The following is a 21,621-nucleotide window of genomic DNA, read 5'->3' as shown; positions in this document are numbered from 1 at the left end:
TCGTAACATTTTCAAACATGGATAACTGCGAAAAGATAGAAGGTTCGTTTGAAGTCGTCGTTTAATCCGGCTCATACTTAATGTAATACTTATTGGTATTGAACGAAATATCATTCAATTTGATGGCTAATATAGCAAACTTAGAAAGGATCATAATATGTGAAATGTCATGAATTTAGTGTCATAAGATGGCTATCCTCGTTGCATCACAAGCACCACACAAATAACGTTTATAATAAGGTATATGTATGTACCTAAGATCTACGTCAATGCTCTATGCCGATACATATTTTGTGCAATGTACATCTAATTGGTACTATCAACTTTTAATATGATATGATGATGTGGTTGAATAACAAGGGAGAAAATCACTTTAAGCTCCCTTGACATGCCATACTCAATTATTTATTTTCTTTTTCTGTCACACAATAATAAAAAGATAAAATTTAATGGTCCACGATTTGTACATTTATTTTAGTACCACAAATATGTTTATACAATGTATTACCGCAAACATTCCATAAAATACATTATTGTGGAGAATTGTAAATAATAGTTTATTTGTTGTTGATAATGTCTTTTTAAGTCTCAATATTTAGGTTTCGCTAAGGCTTTAATTCTTTACACATAATAAATTTTCTAATATGAATGGTTCAGACTCAATTCAATAATTGTATTTGCTTCTTTATTATCTAATCACTTAGTGGATCAGGATATATCTGAATCAATGTGAGATTATATAAAATCTAAAATATTATTAAGCAGTTATTAAGTAAAATGTTTCATTTTCAAATATGACATTTCACCAAAATTATGTTCACAATCACCATCAATTACCACAACACAAATCATTAATGTCAGCCGCTACCATCACAACTATCAACCGCCATAGCACACTGATACCATCACTCCTGACTACTTTTTTCAATCACAACCTCACTTAGCAACGCTGCCAATCACTTCCATCATTGCAACTATCACCAATATCAGGCAACTATCACCAATATCAGCCGCCTACATCACCACAGTCACAATTCCCACAACAAATCACTACAAGCCTTATTATTATCGTCAACAATTACCATTAACCACCTCCACCATTATAGCCATATCATCGCCAATTGCTACCACCACCGTCATTGCCATCAACCATCATGACCACCACCAACCATAATCACCCCAATCATCTTTACCATAGTTAACCACCATTATCACTATCGCGCAAACATCATTACTATTGGCAACCAACACTGCCAGCACAATTGCTACACAACCATAACCACCACCGCAAAATACATCCTCCAACTACCATCAACTTAGCACTATATTAAGTGGAGATAATATTTAAATTATTATTTTAGAAAATCATATTTATTAAATTTTTAATAAAAATAAATTATAAGTAGTCAAATATTTTAAAAATTAATCACTCAATATTCGAATCTAAACACGATAAATATTTAGATTAAAACGTCCCCCCAAAGATTTGCAAGGGAAACTTCACTCAACAATCCTGTTGCTAGAGATTTGACAATAATAAAGCTCAAAAACGTACTAGTAAAGCCACCAGTATGCTTTTTTCCAATTTCCTAAAATCCAACAACTAAGCAACCACCATTTTCATTTTACTCTCCATAGTCAAATCATCGGGCTGCACACCACCCGTTTGATAATACTCCTAAATGAAAATATAATACTCCAATTCGCGATCTAGATTCTCTCTACACTTGCCATCACTTCTCCTACACTCCCATCCAATCCACATTCTGGCCACCATTGCAACCCAATTACGACGTCGTCTTCAACGAACCTGATTCAGATCCACCTTAAATCTTATCGGGAATGGCTTCTTCGGAAGCCGATTCCCGGCTAAACCAAGTGCTTATCCCAGCTCTTGAAAAAATCATTAAGAACGGATCATGGCGTAAGCATTCTAAATTATCACATGAATGCAAATCCGTTATTGAATTCCTTACTAACCCATCTCAAACCCCACCCACTTCCCCATCTGCCGAACCCGATCCGGATTCCGGCGTTCTTCTAGATCTTTCTTTTAATGATTCCGAGCTTATTCTTAGCCCCTTTATTAATGCTTCCGGGTCGGGTCATCTTAAGATCGCTGAAGCTGCTCTTGATGCTGTCCAGAAGTTAATTGCTCATGGTTACCTACGTGGCGAAGCGGACCCCACTGGTGGGCCTGATTCCAAGCTGTTAGCCAAATTGATTGAGTCTGTTTGTAAATGTCATGATTTGGGTGATGATGCGGTTGAATTGCTTGTGATTAAGACTATTTTGTCTGCTGTTACGTCGGTTTCGATACGAATACACGGGGATTCGTTGTTGCAGGTTGTGAGGACGTGTTATGATATCTATTTGGAGAGTAAGAATGTGGTGAATCAGACTACGGCGAAAGCGTCGTTGGTTCAGATGTTGGTGATTGTTTTTAGGAGAATGGAGGCTGATTCGTCGACTGTTCCGTTGCAGCCTATTGTTGTTGCGGAATTAATGGAACCAGCTGAGAAAGCCGATGCCGATGGATCGATGACGTTGTTCGTTCAGGGGTTTATAACTAAAGTCTTGCAGGATATTGATGGGGTTTTTAATGCTGGGACACCGAGAGCGGGTGCTACGTCTACTGGCGCTCATGATGGGGCGTTTGAGACTACTACATCGACTGTGGAGTCGACTAATCCTGCTGATTTGTTGGATTCCACGGATAAGGATATGTTGGACGCCAAGTATTGGGAGATTAGTATGTATAAGACGGCGTTGGAAGGGCGAAAAGGGGAGTTGGTGGACGGGGAAGGAGAAAGGGACGATGATTTGGAGGTTCAAATTGGGAATAAATTGAGAAGGGATGCGTTTTTGGTGTTTAGAGCTTTGTGTAAGCTCTCAATGAAGACCCCACCTAAGGAAGCAGCAGCAGATCCACAGTTAATGAGGGGCAAGATTGTTGCGTTGGAGCTGCTCAAGATATTGTTGGAGAATGCCGGAGCAATATTTAGGACAAGCGACAGGTATTTACCTGCTATTCTGATTGAAATATATTCTATGCCTCAATTACTTATGCAATTGTTCGTCTAATTACTGTATAGTGGTTCTTATTTCGAAGTATTGTTTTCTGTTATTGGTGGCATAAATGTGTTAATGGCGCATGTTTATTTTTTTTATTTGATCTAAGTTATAAAGTCTGTTCTTTTTTAATAAGTATTTACAAAGTACTATTGTCAATGTTTCACATGGAAAAATGTTCTTTGTTGCTCTTATATGCTCCTAGCTAAGGTTATCCCGACAGATATACAAAGAGTCCAAAAAACTGCTCACACTGTAATAAGATGAGTTCAGTGGCTTTCCAACTTGTTTTTTATATCTTTTTTTGAACATGACTCTTGTTTTTTATATCTTCATCTGTCTTTGAAACGGTATTGCTAATTACCTCTGTAGCCACCATCTTTTTAATTTACATTGTCTTCTTGCTGAGCTCATTTTTAGACTATTCTCAGGGAACAAAAAGGATTTGCAAAATGAAAATCAACATATGAGTTTCTATGCCTTTTGTGCTGCTAAAAGTTTTTAAAGTGACATTTTCTTGCTTGGACCACGGCTCCAAGGCTATACTGACCAAATCAACGAAGGAAAAAGACGAGAAAACAGAGTTGGCGTATCTTACCTTACGCAGGTGAGAGGAAGCTTGATGTCGTCACTCTTCTCATACAGTGGACAATGATCTTAGATCATTGCCCACGGTGGTTCCACTTAGTCGGAAAACATTTAAGGTTGCATAACACTGCGATATTTCTAAGGCTTATGCCTTACAGGCATCACCTTTCTGCCTTTTTTATGACTTGGATATCCTGAGCTATTTGAAGCTGTCAAACCTAAAGCTTGTACCGCTGAACAGCTCTATAGGCTTTCCTTGTTAATGTGGAGAAATCTTGAATTAGACATCCTTCAATGCCTTCTTGTTTTGGGTGGGGGGGAAGGGGGGGGGGGGGGATTACGTATTTGTAAATTCAGAGGCACTTTTGAGGTCTGTTTGGTGAGGAACAGAAACCTTCTCATTTTTTTGCAACACCTGGTTTTCTGTAGTGGTGTACTTTGTTGTCCCTGTTACTTTGTAAGAGTGACATTCCTTAGGTGCCTTTTTGGTTAATTAGATTGTTTGTACCTCACATTTCTTGTCTATTAAAGATGATTTATACATAGCTATTGTAACTTGTACACGCTTGAGACTTTCCAATCGTTACTGTCCTAGGATTTGGAATGAATGAAAGAAGCAAGCTCAAATTGCACGATCTTAGCTAGTTAGCTACTAATAATAGGTGTACTTGACGAACTGTTTGCTTTCACCAATTATTAGTTACTGTTACGGTCTATTTCTTAGTTGTTGCCTGGACCGTTGTGTAACAGCTCATGGACCACTGGCGTTGAACTCTAAAGGGGGTTCATTCTGAAGTTTTCCCTAGGCAAATCCTTTGTTGCTCGGACTCTCCAAAAATGCTGCCGCACCTGTCAAATTCTCCAGAACTACACTATTTTTGGAGATTTTCGGAGGATCTGATGCGCACCCGATGATATTTTTGAAGAGTTCCGAGCAATACAGTGCAAATCCCACATTTGAATGGGAGGGGAGAATTAGGGACCATATAAGGGAGAGTTCACGATTCTAACTATCGAGACATGTTTTGGGTTAAAGCTTAAGGGGACAAAACTATACGACCCAAAAGCCTTGAGGTGGCGCAGAGGGTTCGGGCCAAAGCTTACAATACCTTTGCAGTTATGCCTGGGAAGTGACATGTTGAAGTTATGATGGTGGTTATCCTTTCGCTGGTTAGGCACTTGTCACAGTGTAGTCACCATTTCTCATATTTCTTTTAGCCCTGATATCTGCAATAACTTTTTCTGTCGTCCACTTGTTTGGTGTGTAAGTCTCATAACATCTCTTTATCTGAAATTCTTAATCAGTGCGTACTCTTAGGTCTTGAAGCTGTCCGACTATTTGACCTACTGCAATCAGCATTTGCATCTTCCAATTTCAATAATAGTTGGTCTATTCATGGTTATGTTGGTTTAATTTTTTTTTTCTTTTTAAACTCTTACAGGTTTTTAGGTGCTATTAAGCAGTACTTGTGTTTGTCACTGTTGAAAAACAGTGCTTCAAGCCTCATGATTGTCTTCCAGCTTTCGTGCTCAATTTTTATAAGTCTGGTTGCAAGATTTAGAGCCGGCCTCAAGGCAGAAATTGGAGTTTTCTTTCCAATGATCGTTCTTAGAGTATTGGAAAATGTTGCTCAACCAAATTTCCAACAGAAAATGATAGTGCTTCGATTTCTTGAGAGGCTTTGCATTGATTCACAGATTCTGGTTGATATATTCCTCAATTATGATTGTGATGTCAATTCGTCAAACATATTTGAGAGGTATCTTTCAAATCCTATTGTCTGTATTATTTAGTTTAGAAAATTTCAGCGTAGTCTGATTTTAAATTTCAATCTCTGGTTCCTCCTTTGTTTCTGCAAAATTCTTTCAGAATGGTCAATGGGCTTCTTAAAACTGCTCAAGGTGTACCTCCTGGTACAACAACAAGTCTTTTGCCACCCCAAGAATCAACCATGAAGCTAGAAGCAATGAGGTGCTTAGTGGCTATCTTGAAGTCTTTGGGAGATTGGATGAACAAACACTTGCGTATTGCAGATCCTCTTTCAACCAAAAAGTACGAGGCACCTGACAGTAACTCCGAACCTGGGACTCTTCCCATTGCAAATGGCAATGAGGATGAGCCTACTGAAGTATCAGATTCTCATTCTGAATCCTCTAGTGAAGTTTCTGATGTTGCTACAATTGAGCAGCGTCGCGCTTACAAGCTTGAACTTCAGGTAGGTGATAAATATATTTGTTCTTTGGACCAGTAACTATTCTGATTGCCAAAAGAATTGTCATGAGCAGCGTCTGTGACACAGTCTAATTTGAAACTTGTGCAGGAAGGTATATCTTTGTTTAATAGGAAACCCAAGAAAGGCATTGAATTCCTGATTAATGCTAATAAAGTGGGGAACTCACCAGAAGAAATTGCGGCCTTTCTTAAAGATGCCTCTGGCTTGAATAAAACCTTAATAGGTGATTACCTGGGGGAAAGGGATGACTTACCATTGAAAGTAATGCATGCATACGTGGATTCCTTTGACTTCCAAGGAAAGGAATTTGATGAGGCCATCAGGGCCTTTCTACAAGGATTCAGATTGCCTGGCGAGGCACAGAAGATTGATCGAATCATGGAAAAGTTTGCTGAACGGTACTGTAAATGCAATCCAAAAGTTTTTAGTAGTGCAGACACTGCCTATGTCCTTGCTTACTCAGTTATATTGCTTAACACTGATGCCCATAATCCTATGGTCAAAACCAAGGTATGCTTTTCATTTGGCAGGAGATGACTATTTGCTTATGCCCATTTTCAGTTAATCGGCCTGATATCCCCTTTTACCTTCTGTAGATGTCAGCTGATGATTTTATAAGGAACAATCGCGGAATTGATGATGGAAAGGATTTGCCAGAGGAGTATTTGAGATCGTTGTTTGAGAGGATATCGAGAAATGAAATTAAAATGAAAGATGATAACTTGGCTCTCCAACAAAAGCAGTCTTTGAACTCTAACAAGATTTTAGGTTTAGACAGTATTTTGAATATTGTTGTCCGTAAGCGAGGAGATGAAAGTATGGAGACTAGTGATGATCTTGTCAGACACATGCAGGAGCAGTTCAAAGAGAAAGCTCGCAAATCCGAGTAAGATTCACCAGATAATTCTTCGATGCTTGTTATTTAATGTTACATTCTTGTATGTTACTTCCGTCATTCTGTCTTTATTCTTAACAACTCCTTTCTTTACCCTATGTAAAGATAACAGAATGAGAGCTTTAATCGAATAACCTATCAATCTGCTGCAGAAAATGATGATACTATTTACTGCATTTTTTTTTGTGAAATCAATCTTCACACATTCTTATTAATAAGGAAGTTTAGAAGGATATGTCCTACACTGGGTATGTTGTTGTAGAAGGATATGTCCTAGTATCAGTGTATGATATCTTTTAGGGAGAAAGAAATTTGTAATTTATTCATTACTCAAGGTCATTTTTTTTTATAAGGTAAATAATTTTATTGACAATAGTGGAAAATTCAGTGTAGACATATACCAAAAGAAGAGAACCTACACCAAAATGTGGTTCTCAACAAAAGAGATCCAATCATCTATACAAATAGGGACCTCATAAGTACACGAAAAAGAACCTAGAGACGGCACACTACTTTGCATTTTTACAAAATCTAATTCCACCCCTTCAAAAGCCCTCCAATTTTTCTCTTTCCAAATAACCCACATGATTGCTAAGGGGGCAACACTCCATGCCCTTGGTCTTCTTTTCCCCCTCCCGTGAGTACAACTTTATTACTCAAGGTCAATCTTGTCTACCATCTTCCATTCCATTGCGTGATTAACCTAGATCACCTAATCAACTTGAATTTGCAGGTCAGTTTATTATGCTGCAACAGATGTGGTGATCCTCAGATTCATGGTTGAGGTTTGCTGGGCCCCGATGTTGGCTGCCTTTAGTGTTCCCTTAGACCAAACTGACAATGGAGTTGTGATATCTCTGTGTTTGGAAGGATTCCGTTGTGCAATCCATGTAACTGCTGCAATGTCCATGAAAACACATAGGGATGCTTTTGTGACTTCTCTTGCAAAATTCACTTCTCTTCACTCACCTGCAGACATCAATCAGAAAAACATAGAGGCAATCAAGGTTTGTGTTTGCTCCGGCTTTTGCATGCCCATGCTTCTACTGTACTGAGTTGATCTTTTTGTTGCTAATCTGCATTTTGGTGATTCTTATCAACTTTGCATTTTGATTTTGTTTTTTCCCCCTGAGCTAATGACTTACCTGACCTCCAACATCAAAGGGAATGATTTACCAAGAGGACTTCCTTTGTGTTGGCAGCTGATAATACGGTTTAGTAACATTAAAGTTAGGTATTGTCTATTATTTGGAACTGATTGTCAATGGATAAAATGTAGGGAAAATCATTGGAATTGATGAATTGAGCTAATGTACCTTCTATGGGGTAAGGTTGTTCTGAAGTTTCATTAGTTCAACCTACCCCTTTAATTCAGGTCCAGAATAGTGGATACTATTAGCTTGTGAAATGATGACTCCACTGATACTTAAACAATCTGTTTTCACCTAAAATGATGTTTGAGTCAAATAATTGTCAATAGAGTTGGGCAATGATCTTAGTTCGATGTAGCTTTCACCCTTTTAGGTATAACATTAATGTGTCAAAGGATAGTTTCAGGGCATCCTTTACACATAAATGAATTTAGACTCCGCAACTTCAAAATTGTATTATTCTCCATCCCTAGAAATAGTAAGTTGTAACCTTTTGTCAACACCTATTCTGACAAGTAGGAAAAAAAATAAATTCAAACTCTCATGTTGATAACTGTCCAAGCTGAATGTGGACATTCAATCTGGTAATAGTTAAAATTTTGACAAAATTTGATTATAGATATAAACAGGCCAAACAGGAAAACCATAGTTTGACTAAATTTTGTTCGAGAATGATCTTGAGATGAAGATATGAATGCAAAAGACAAGGTTTTTGGTCTGCTCTAACGGATGTCAGTGCCTTGGTAATTGAGAATAAGTACACTTTCTATTGTTTACTTTATAGTGCCTACTTGAATCTGCTATATTTTAGGGTTGGTAGGGGAATTTCTTCATTTTTTAAGCCTGCCCAAAGAAATGACTTATTCCTAGTAAAAGTTTTTTCGCTTCCAATAATTTGAAATATTATTAACTAACAGGTGTGGATGCTCGGAAAATCCATGCTCGACTGTCCATTAAGTTGGGTTAACTTGGAATTTTGGTTCTTACTATTTTCTGATGAAAGGACGTTTGGTTCTTAAAGTTTTGGGAGAAAACGTCCCCAGAAATAGTCTCGAGTTCATATCCTGTTTGGCCTAGCTTTTAAAATCAGCTTATTTTGGAAATTGTTTTTATTCTTTTCTGAAAGTGCTTTTCAAAGGAGTACTTTTGGCGAGAGGCAGTTCTTGCTCGGCTAATCAATTTGAATAGCACTTTTGAGCAACAATTAGTATTTGGCCAAGCTTTTAAAAATTGCTTCTAAGTGTATTTTCTCAAAAGTGCTTTCCAAAAAAGTACTGTATTGGGGAGAAACTACTTTTTCCAGCTTCTCAAAAGCAACTTCTGCTTCTACTCAAAAGCACCTTTTTGCTGACAGGTGCCTACCACTATGTCAATTATACTTTGCGTTATTAAAAAAGTTACATCTCTTCAACAGATTTCTTCACTTTTTTGCGCTTCGAACATTACGTAAACACTTACTTTGCCGAAAAAAGAACCTTAAGCGGAGCAAAGAGGGTCAATGAAAAGGAGAAAGAGGAAGTTTATCACTTGGAATAGTTTGCGACCTAATATTACACTGTATTCAAAGTAGACAGTTATAAGTTCATCTAGAAATTATGAACATTTAGAGTGCCAGGATTTCTACCAGAGTAGATGATGGTTGTAAATTTTGTGGATCCAATCAAATAGGGCTGGTGGAGGATACCTCTCAGGCCTCAGCATCATTCCTATGCTACCCATAATCACGCCTGGTATTATGATTCAGTTGTCCTTTTATAAGGTGTGGGGATATAAGAGACTTTAGTACACTTTGTCTTCTCTTTCAACCTGGACATTCTTTTTCTCAACCCTCTTCTCCCCCCTTTTGACTAATTAGTGAAACTTAAGCTCTTTCATTTTTCTCTTTGTTTCTTTTAGCAGAGATTAAACTAAATTTTACTCAAATCTAAGGAAAAAATTTCTTCCTTGTACGAGTTTGCCTGCGCCTCCTTGCAGATAGGCATTTTCATGTGTATAATGGAGGGGTTTTGGCAAATATTCTTGTTAGGTTTTTATTTTTGTGTTGACCTTTAAACTACACTACTCGTGTGTTTTTAGGCTCTAGATTTTTCATATTCTGGTGGAATTTTATGTATGTTAATAGATGCTCATCGCCGACCAAGTGGCAAATGTAAAAGCAGGACTTTCTTGTCAAAGTAGCAAGTAGTCTGGACCTTGTTTTAGCCGAGTGTTTAGTTTCCCTGTGTCAGTGCTATTAAGTTATCCTATTATCTTCTCCCTGAGGTTTATGGAAGACTAATATAGTTTCCGTACAAAGGCTGATGGTTCTAATCTTTTGTTCTCTTCTTGAGTTTTGAAGGGAGAAACTCATGGGTTACCTTTTTGTTTAACAGGCAATAGTTACAATTGCAGACGAGGATGGGAACTACCTACAGGAGGCATGGGAACATATTCTGACATGTGTTTCTCGGTTTGAACATTTGCATCTCTTGGGGGAGGGTGCCCCTCCAGATGCTACTTTCTTTGCACTTCCTCAGAATGAATTTGACAAGTCAAAACAAGCCAAGTCTGTCATCCTTCCTGTCCTGAAAAAGAAAGGTCCTGGGAAGATTCAAAGTGCAGCTTCAGCCATGCGAAGGGGTTCATATGATAGTGCTGGTATTGGTGGCAGTGCTGCTGCAGGCATGACATCTGAGCAGATGAACAACTTGGTCTCTAACTTAAACATGTTGGAGCAAGTGGGTGAAATGAACCGCATATTCATAAGGAGTCAGAAATTAAACAGTGAGGCTATAGTGGACTTTGTGAAAGCTTTATGCAAGGTCTCTATGGAAGAATTACGTTCTACTTCGGATCCACGGGTTTTTAGTCTCACAAAGATAGTTGAGATTGCGTATGTCCTTTGGTCTCTTTATATAAAGTGTACATTTTACTTTCCCTTTTGCTTCCTGATAACTAGCAGAATTTTTGATTCATTTTCGTTAAACAGGCACTACAACATGAATCGTATCAGATTTGTTTGGACAAAAATCTGGCATGTTCTTGGTGAATTTTTTGTGACCATTGGTTGCTCTGAAAATCTTTCAATTGCCATATTTGCGATGGATTCTTTACGCCAGTTATCAATGAAGTTCTTGGAGAGAGAAGAATTGGCTAACTATAATTTTCAGAATGAGTTTATGAAGCCTTTTGTGATTGTTATGCGCAAGAGTAGTGCTGTGGAGATCAGAGAATTAATCATCAGATGCGTCTCTCAAATGGTTTTATCTCGAGTCAATCATGTGAAGTCCGGATGGAAAAGCATGTTCATGGTATCAAATTTCTCCCTTTTCTTTCCATTATTTAATCTTTGTAGTGTAAACCATCTTTTGATCTTTACTTGATTATGAGTATACATTCTTTTCTTAAAATTCTAGTTTATTCTTTTCACCTGATGTTCTTTGCTTCTTTTATTGATTACCCAACGTTTTCAGGTCTTCACCACTGCTGCTTATGATGACCATAAAAACATTGTGCTGTTGGCGTTTGAGATAATGGAAAAGATTGTGCGAGATTATTTTCCATATATTACGGAGACTGAGACCACCACATTCACAGACTGCGTTAATTGCCTTGTTGCTTTCACTAATAGTAGGTTCAACAAAGATATTAGTCTCAATGCCATTGCTTTCCTTCGTTTATGTGCGGCAAAACTTGCTGAAGGTGAACTTGGCTCCTCAAGGAACAAGGACAGAGAAACTTCTGGGAAGGTTTCACCATCTTCACCTCATAAAGGAAAAGACTACAACATTGAAAATGGAGAGTTGACTGTTAAGGAGGATCATCTGTACTTCTGGTTTCCGCTGTTGGCTGGTAAGGACAAAGACATTTGACTTAGACCAAGTCTCTTTCACTATTCTTTTTGATAAGACAAGTTTAGGTCAACATTCGCTATACTTGTTTAAGAAAATACTCTTTTTCTATTACAGGACTATCTGAACTTAGCTTCGACCCGAGGCCTGAAATCAGAAAGAGTGCTCTGCAAGTGCTGTTTGATACCCTACGCAATTACGGGCACCATTTCTCTCTATCATTATGGGAAAGGGTGTTTGAATCCGTCCTATTTCCCATCTTTGACTATGTTCGACATACCATTGATCCTTCAGGTGAAAACTCACCTACACATGGAATTGATGCTGAAGAGGGTGAGCCTGATCAAGATGCATGGCTTTATGAGACCTGCACGCTGGCGCTTCAACTGGTTGTAGATCTTTTTGTTAAATTTTATGACACAGTCAATCCACTTCTGAAGAAAGTGCTGTTCTTATTGGTGAATTTTGTCAAGCGTCCTCATCAGAGCCTTGCTGGTATTGGCATTGCTGCATTTGTCCGTCTTATGAGCAATGCTGGGAATCTCTTCTCCGAAGATAAATGGCTTGAAGTTGTTTTGTCCCTTAAAGAAGCGGCTATTGCAACTCTTCCCGACTTCTCTTTTCTTCTCAATGAAAATAACAATTATTGGTCCCAGGAAGAAGATATAACTAGGAATAGCAATGCAGAAACCATTGGAACAGATACTCCAGATGAGGACTTGGAAAACCTGAGGAGGCACCGTCTATATGATGCTATTTCTGATGTGAAGTGTAGGGCTGCTGTTCAGCTATTATTAATTCAGGTATCCAGCAAAGCCACTACTGTGGGTTTACTTCTAATTCATTTATGTATGCTCTCTTGAAGCAAGTAAAGATGGTATACACACTATGTTAAGGGGTACAAGATAAAGGGCTTAAATAGTAAACTGCTTCACGTTCCTACATAAAAACAGATAATTGGATGGACTCAAAAAGCCCAATGAGTGTTGTGGTATTTGAAAGATCTTTTGAATATCTCGTGTTTTGAAGATAAAGGGCTTAAATAGTAAACTGCTTCACGTTCCTACATAAAAACAGATAGTTCGATGGACTCAAAAAGCCCAATGAGTGTTGTGGTATTTGAAAAATCTTTTGAATATCTCGTGTTTTGACTTGACATGGTTAGATACAAATAAAGGTGGATACTGTGTCAAATTAAGTGGGAGAAATGTGGGGTTGCCATATAAGTTTTGGTCTTTAAATAAATAGGCACAGTTAGAAACTTTGAACGCATGTATGTCTGGTGTGCTGCTGTAGATTCAAGTTCTTAAGTCAGACATGTATATCTGGATATACAATAACAAATTTGTGTTGGAAGTTAATGCTAATTTAATTGTCTAAAAGGAGATACCATCAATTCCATATTGGAATAGGAGTAATTTGATGAAGATTGCGCTAAGATATTTTAATATGGAAAGATAACCAGATTAATACTCCACTTGATAAACACCCTACCATTATTATTCAAGAGTTATCAGTTTACAGCCTCGTTCCTTTTTCTCACAGTTTTTAATCAATCTGAAGCTAGTATTAGTTTATCTTTTGATAACTAGAGCTATAACTAGTACCGCCTTCGTTGAAGTTAGTACCAATTTTATTTCATCCTACTTTCGTTTTATGTATATAAAATTGGGAAAAAGAGAATCAAATTACAATTGACTAAAACTATGAACTCTTAATGCCTTCTCAAGTTTCAGATAATCTTTATACTACTGATCCCTGTAGTGTGAGATTAGTAACTGAGAATATCTCACAATCCTGTTGGAAGATCTTTGATATGATAGGTGATTGTGTTTTTGGCATGTCAGTCTTGCATCTCTTTCAGTTGTCTACTTGCACTTGGGATATCTTTGTATTGTTAATTTGGTAATTCTCTGAAGAATGGGCCTTGTGTTGTTGCTTCCTTCAAGGTCATGTCTTCAGGAAAAACATTGATATTATGGGAAACCTCGTATGGTCAATTTGATTAATTATTCCTGTTTTTTGTGTAAATCTGGATAGCTTAATTTCTACCATAATGGTCTCTTGCACATTGCAGGCTGTGATGGAGATCTACAACATGTACAGACCTCAGCTATCTAGCAAAAACATCGTTGTCCTCTTTGATGCCATGCATGGTGTGGCATCTCATGCTCATAAGATAAACAGTGACACAACACTGCGATCAAAGCTGCTAGAGTTCAGTTCCATAACCCAAATGCAGGACCCTCCATTATTACGGCTTGAGAATGAGGCTTATCAAATATGCCTCTCATTTTTACAAAATCTTGTGCTAGATAAACCTACTGGGTTTGAAGATTCTGAAGTGGAAACTTACCTCGTCAACCTTTGCAGTGAGGTCTTACATTTCTATATTGGAATTGCACGTTCAGGACAAATGTCTGAGTCATCTCTTGGTGCACAGCTTCGTTGGTTAATTCCACTGGGTTCTGGTAGAAGGAGAGAGTTGGCTGCACGTGCACCTCTTATCACTGCAACACTCCAGGCAATATGTAGTTTAGGAGATGCAGCATTTGAGAAAAACTTGTCTTGCTTCTTCCCATTACTTTCAAGCTTGATAAGTTGTGAGCATGGCTCAAATGAGATTCAGTTAGCCCTGAGTGATATGCTCAGCTCATCCGTGGGTCCTGTTTTGCTTCGGTCATGTTGAGCTTAGGGTACTCATATGTTTTTTTTCACGATATATGGTAATATTTCTTGTATTTTTGCAAATTTTGGTATCATCTAATATTGCAGAAAGATAGTTTCGGTGCTTCAAGAACTGGTGATTGTTTATATGACCAGGCATTTAGAACCTTCTGCAGTATATTGAGGGGCTTAGCTCTTTGTAGAGTCATTAGATGTTAGCAGGAGTTCTGATGTTGTATGTGTAGCATTTTCCTCTACAATATACGAGCAATTTTATGCCTAAAGATTGCTTGTTCTATATCGACTCAGAATTATCTTGTGGGCTTTGTTTATCTGATTAGCTGCAGGGGTTTGGTAATTAATGTTTGATTTTACAGCTCTGAAGCAGTATAAGACATCCATGTTGATTCCTTTGGTTATAAGAGAGATGTTAGTGTTTGATGCACAGGCGTATGCTAGATCGATGGTTACTTCTCTTTTTGTCAATTTACTTCGGAAGGTAATGGTGTTCGGGCCAGCTTGCGTGCACCTCGACTATTGCACTGAGGTGCCTGCTACACCCCGCAAGCACATGTGATGGTTAGACCTGCTCATGAGCGGATGGGCTTAGGGTAAGTGTTGTTTCTGGGATTGGAACCTAGGATTTTTAGGTTGTTACTTCTATACCTAAACCACTCGCCCGTTCCCTTGGGTGCGGGTAGAAGGTTACCTTTTCTTAACTGCTACGGAATATATTTGAAGTGGGCCTTCATTTGTTACTGAACCTGCAAGGAAGTGTTTTCGCTGGCATATCCAAATGTTCTCTTAACGTTACTACTGTACAAGCATTGACCATTAAAGCACATTTTTTCTGAAAGGCGTGGTGTAGAGACAGTCATTATTCTTTTACAACTCAAAGCCATATTTTACTGGTGGTCCAGTTCTTCTCTCTGTTATCAGGACTAAGAGTAACTAGGGTTTCTGAACCTTTGAAAACATTCTGTTTCCTCTTTATGCAAGTTTCTGTCTCTGCTAGGTCTGGGAGATTAACCGTCTCCACTTTCCACCTAGTTTATGAAAAATCTAGATATTATTGAGTGGTTAGCTGCCATGTTTGTTTTGTATGGTTGTATATTCCTTTATTTACTGCAATCATAGCTGCTACTATTTTGGTGATCCTTAAAATTATCGAGTTCTGTTTGTGTAGATTTCTGCAGATTTATCTGCTTTATGTGTTTGAGATGTGCGCTGTTTGCAATGGTTTGCTTCTGCAATGGGCTTATACTTAGTTGTGTCTAATCTCGAAGTTGATTATTGACACTGATGATAATTTATGTCACCATCAACCAATTCTGGATATATGCACATTGCAATTGATTCCGCAATGAGCATTTATTATTGGCTTCTGGTTATCTCACAAAAAAGCATTACGGAGTACTTTACCTGGTGATTCTGGAAGTCATATTTTTTTCTATCTTTTGCTACCTTTGTATACATCTTGAATGCGAGATATTTTCCCTGTAACAATTAAGTTTTTTTCGTTGGGGGTAAAGGAGTAATTTTCCTATCTTCTAAGAATATTGTTGACAGTGTCTTCTTATGGTCATATCATTTGAAAATGATTTTTCATTTACCCAGGGAACTTTTTGAACATTTTGTGAGTGCTTGACCCTCAAGTCTCAATCAACTTTCGTAAATGGGGTACTAATTGTATATTGGCTATCTTCCAGTTTCTACTATTCGAATAATTTAATGAATATTACATTTATAATTACTGAGAAACTCTGTTTTTAATTTTTTTTAACTTTGTTAATTTTCCGTTTCAGCTACCGAAATACAAATGACTGAAAGACCTACCCTACTGGTTCCAATAAAAAAAAGTTTTTTTTTTCTTCTAGATATCAATGTGAAAAGGAGGCTCAAAAAGTTTTTCCGGCCAAATTATTACCAGTTGTCAGTTGTCACTTCAAACCAAGTATGAGAACGTGTTAATAGTGTTCTTAGTTCTTAGCAGTGTTTTAAAAGGCAGTTCTGAGACTCGTTCCGGGGCGGGGCACTAACAAAATGCTCCAGGGCTCACGTGCGGGGCTTAATTTCTGCGAGGCTTACGCCCTAAGCGCCCGATTGTACGCTCTAAACACGCCCAACGCTTGGGGCTCGCTTAACAGTTCTTACACAATTATATGTTAAATTCCTTAATTAAAACCGTTGACCCTCATAATTCTTTAACAAATGATTGATACTTAATAATTTTTCATTTATCGAAATAAGAAAATTGGGTATAACTCAAATAACAAGTCGTAGTATTGCATATTTACTATATGAGAACATCGTGAGGGTGAATATCACTTAATATTTCTTTTAAGAATACATAACCGAATTGTGAATTTTCACTTGTCATTGGTCTTTTGTCCTATGTATCAAAATTATCATATTTTATTATTTCTCTATTTGAAAGTAATTTTATTTTTATTCATGAAGGAGTTACGTTTCAATTATAATACTGATAAAGTTATTTATAGAGAGATACAATGAATAATATGATAGTAATATTGTTTTAACAAATTGTGATTTTTTCATTGTTTGAAAGTTAAGATGTTAGAGTTGATTTGCATTTCATAATAACTTTTATTTCATTGTATTATTTATACTTGTAAGGTTATATATATATATTCTTTTTTTTTTATGTAATTTTACCTATTTAAAAATATTTATTATAATTATATCATTTTATGAAATACAAAAAATTAAATACCCATGGGCTTACGTCCCGTGCCTCGGGGCTTACGCTTCACCGACGTATATGTAAAACCCCGCCTTACACCCCTTTCTTTTTAAACACTGGTTCTTAGTGGTACTGTGATAAGAGGACAGGTGTGGCTTAAAATTTTTTCTGGATGCTTGAAATTTAATATTCACTAAATGAATAAATTGTATTTGATTAGTTCTGCAAATTGGTCAAACCAAGATGGAGAAAGGAACAGGAAGTTTGCATCAACCACTAGGTGACTTCTATATTGGAGTCGGGAACCAAAATGTCCTCAAAAAATCACTTTGAACCAAAATATTTCAATAAGAAAAAATGTTACAAAACTATCTTTAGTGCAGTAATTTACTGTGCTAAAGCAGTTTACGGAGACGGAGCCGTTAACTGCTTTAGTGCAGTATTTTACTGCGTTATAGAAGCAGTTAAATTTTTTTTTCTATAACGCAATAAAATACTGCGTTATAGAAACAGTACAAAAAAATAAAATTGGTCAACTTTATTTTTTGAAACACTTAGTGTTTTTTTTCATACTTTGACCAATGATTAGTCGTGTGTCAAGATTCCGAAACGTCAATATTTTATATAGAACCTGATATTTTTTTCTGCGTACAATAATGTAGGCTCAATACATCAAGGATACGTAAACGTTCGGATCGTCATTTTAGGGGTTGAAAAGGTGTCCGAAGTAAGTTTTGTTTGTAAACTTTAGGTTTAAGTGTTCTATATACATAGACGTCCATTTTTGTTTGAAGACTTGTTGTCATTAGCTTAATTTTTTTTATTTTTAGGGTTTAGATTTAAGTGTGTTATTTCGAATATATGCGGTTTTTTGCGCTCGGACGTCTGATTTACGCGATTTTTTTTTTGCAACATATTCGAAAGAAAGTTACGCATTAAAAAATAACACACTTAAGGAACTTAGTGTTTTTTTCCATAAAAAGATCGCAACATCTTATTTTAATAAATCTTTTCTTTGCAGCGCTTAGTGTTTTTTTCATACTTTGACCAACGATTAGTCGTGTGTCAAAACTCCGAAACGTCAATATTTTATATGAAACCTGATTTTTTTTTCTGCGTACAATAATGTAGACTCAATACATCAAGGATACGTAAACGTTCGGATCGTCTTTTTAGGGGTTGAAAAGGTACCCGAAGTAAGTTTTGTTTAAGGTTTAAGTGTTTTATTTTTTAAAGTTTTGATTTAAGCGTGTTATTTTTTAATCAAGACATAACTTTATTTTGAATATAAATATAATTCTAAAAAATATAGGGAGAAAAACTAGTTGTAAAGTGGTCAAACTTTAGATGGTCATAACTTTGCGCTCGGACGTCCGTTTTACGCGTTTTTTTTTTGAACTTGCGTATTTTTTTGAGATCTACGTGGACAAACCGCCATACCCGAGCCGATTTTTAAAAAAACACCTTTTATCCCATTCAATTTCAATTTTTTCCCAAATTGGCGTGAAATTTTCAGTTTTATTTACTTATAGGATGATGATACGCAATAGATTTCAACGTAAAAATTCCGGGGTAATGTAGCTGTGAATGTCAATTCACTTCTGCGGTTTCAATTTTTGAAAATAAAGCTGACTAATTTTCTCGACATATAAAGTTGACTAAAATAACCTTACAGTCAAACACTAAGTTTTTTCAAACAAAACTTACTTCGGGCACCTTTCAACCCCTAAAATGACGATCCGAACGTATACGTATCCTTGATGTATTGAGCCTACATTATTATACGCAGAAAAAAATATGAGATTCTATATAAAATATTAACGTTTCGGAGTCTTGACACGACTAATTGTTGGTCAAAATATGAACATTAAAAAGAAGTTTAGCATATAAATACGGGCAGTGCTACAGTTCCGGTAATGGGTTCAGCAGAATTCAAAATAAGTGGCGTTTTTCTAGAATTTAGAACAATTAAACTACCTCTGCATAATGATGACAAATATTGCCGGCCATTTTTAAAAATGGGGGGTTTCATTTTTTTTTTTTTTTTTTTTTTATGTATTGCTTGATGTTGTTTAGTATGGGGTCAATATATATGGGGCCTATAATTTTTTTTTACAATTTTGTTTTTTTATGGGCCTGTTTAATATGAGGCCCAATTTTTTTTTTTATATACTATGTTCAAAGCACGATTGATATAACATTGTAATTTGTGCTCCGTATCTAAAACTTTATTATATTAGTGTTTGCTAAGAATACAAAGTTTGCACTTTTTTTTTTTGACATTGTTTATTTTTTTAATATGGGATTCATTTTTTTATATATATTGCTTGATTTGGTCAATATGGGATACTATGTTCAAAACACGATTAATATAACATTATAGTTTGTGCTCCGTATTTAAAACTTTATTATATTAGTGTTTGCTACGAATACACATCGTGTTTAATATGGGGCCCACATTTTTTTTAAACATTGTTTGTTTTTTAAATATGGGATTCACTTTTTTTTTTCAATATTACTTGATTTTGTTAATATGGGATCCACTTTTTTTTCCCGAGAGTTTGGATGTGGTGGATTCCACTTTTTTTTTTAATATTGAATGTTGTTTAATATGGGGCCCACAATTGTTTTTTAGGGTCTGTTTAATATGTGACCAATTTTTTTTTTTTTATGGGGGGGTCCACAACGGACAACGAGAGGAGCACTAACCGGTGCTTCTAATATAGTAGAAATATTTATATATTCCACTATGAATTAGACTTGGTAATTGGCAGTGCAAGGACACTGTCGACGCCCCACACCACGACATGACTTGTTCCTCTTCTTTCTTCTGCTACTTTTTATCATGCAGAAAGAAGCTTCAGAATTTTTTCACTTCAATAGAAAGAGTGCTTAGAAAATAGAAGTTGCTTTGTGTAGGCCCGGTCACAGGGCTGTAGTATGATTAGAAAATAACAAATGAGTGAGTTTATTTTTCCCAAATTCCACGGTACACATGTAATGTTCACATGCACACTCACTTTCATTTCTCTTCAGTTTTACTTACTAATTCCACTTCTTGACCATTGACATAGACAACAACCCAACTCATCACTCTTTTTGCTCTTATCTTTTGTCCTGGTTTTCAAGATTACTATGGATTCTTTTGGAATATGGTTCAAGACTCTTAATCACTCTGCTGGGAAATTTCTTGGACAATTTAAGTACTTGAAGAAAGGGAAAAAGAAACCAAATAGAATGGTTTCTGATTTCAGTTGGTTATCAGGTTTTGCATCTATGGAGGTGTCTAGTCAACTGAAATTAGTCTTTAAATTTATTGATGCAAATGGGGATGGAAAGATATCTCCTTTAGAGCTATCTGCAATTTTGTTAAGTCTTGGACATCATCAAGAATTGAAAGCTGCTGAGGAATTAGCTGAAGTTATGGTAAAAGAAATGGATTATGATGGGGATGGATTTGTGGATTTGGATGAGTTCTTGAATGTTATGAGGGTGGAAAAAGATCAAACTTTTGGTGATTCTGTTAAGAATATTGATGAGCTTAAAGAAGCTTTTCTTGTGTTTGACTCTGATAAAAATGGGCTTATATCAGCTAAGGAGTTGAGGAGAGTCCTAATTAGCCTTGGCTGTGCAAATTGCAGACTTAAAGAGTGTCGAAGAATGATTAAAGGGGTTGATAAAGATGGTGATGGATTTGTAAATTTTGAAGAGTTTAGAGAAATGATGGCTGCTGGATGCAATCTTTAGCCTACATAATCTTTTTTACTCTGTCTTTGTTTGTTGGATTGTGAGTCTATGACAGGCTTAAATGGAGTGATGTAGATAGTGAGGATTCATGTAAGCCGATTCCATGCTTGGAGGATTGAGCCGTAGTTGTTGTTGTTCTTGTTGAGATGTCTTTGAACAAGTGAGTTAAATTTTTGGATTTTGAGTCCTTTGGTTGTTGGATTATCTAGAGTTCAGAATTTTGTGCAGCTTTTCTGTACAGGTTTTAATGTAAAATTTCAATGTTGTGAAAGCAAGCAGGTACAGATAAGCATAATTCCTCTTCCAAGTTCTATCTTTGATGCTTTGTGTTCATGTTTGTGTTTGTTTCTTCATTTGCACGTTCATTTGTGAAAGTTGACCGTCTTGTAATTAGATAGACTTAGCAGGCGTTTGGATATAGATTTGGTTGGAACTCACGAAAAAGAATTTTGAAGTTAAATTTTAGAAATGATATGTGTAAGTTGAAGTTGTGTTTGGATATGCATTTCACTTAAAAATAGTTAAAGTTTTGTTAGCGGAAAAAAAAATTTCACTTGAAAAAACTGGTCAAACTTGAAAAACTTATTTTCTAAGACTAACAAAAAAATCAATCCAATGTATCACCAAGAACAACAATAACAACATACCCCATGTAATTCCACAGGTGAAGTTTGGGGAGGATAAAGTGTATGCCGACCTTACTCCTACCTCGGCTTAGGTAAAAAGCATCTCA

General features: G+C 36.5%; 2 protein-coding genes across 2 annotated transcripts; both read left to right on the top strand.

Moving 5' to 3' along the window:
• The first annotated feature begins 1,504 nt into the window (after positions 1-1,504).
• Positions 1,505-14,735, top strand: LOC132645691 (brefeldin A-inhibited guanine nucleotide-exchange protein 2-like). The gene is made up of 11 exons (XM_060362827.1): positions 1,505-3,017; positions 5,103-5,420; positions 5,531-5,876; positions 5,982-6,404; positions 6,491-6,780; positions 7,523-7,796; positions 10,313-10,812; positions 10,909-11,230; positions 11,393-11,771; positions 11,888-12,573; positions 13,848-14,735. The coding sequence occupies exons 1-11, from the start codon at positions 1,843-1,845 to the stop codon at positions 14,457-14,459; spliced, it is 5,325 nt and encodes a 1,774-aa protein (XP_060218810.1). The 5' UTR covers positions 1,505-1,842; the 3' UTR covers positions 14,460-14,735.
• A 5,161-nt stretch (positions 14,736-19,896) lies between these two features.
• Positions 19,897-21,183, top strand: LOC132600028 (probable calcium-binding protein CML23). Its single transcript, XM_060313163.1, has one exon. The coding sequence runs from the start codon at positions 20,277-20,279 to the stop codon at positions 20,886-20,888; it is 612 nt and encodes a 203-aa protein (XP_060169146.1). The 5' UTR covers positions 19,897-20,276; the 3' UTR covers positions 20,889-21,183.
• The last annotated feature ends 438 nt before the right edge of the window (positions 21,184-21,621 follow it).

The sequence above is a fragment of the Lycium barbarum genome, chromosome 6 (assembly GCF_019175385.1).
Source record: "Lycium barbarum isolate Lr01 chromosome 6, ASM1917538v2, whole genome shotgun sequence".
Classification (NCBI taxonomy): Eukaryota; Viridiplantae; Streptophyta; class Magnoliopsida; order Solanales; family Solanaceae; genus Lycium; species Lycium barbarum.
The sequence above is the reverse complement of the archived record's forward strand: the minus strand, read 5'-3'. Positions and strand labels throughout refer to the sequence as shown.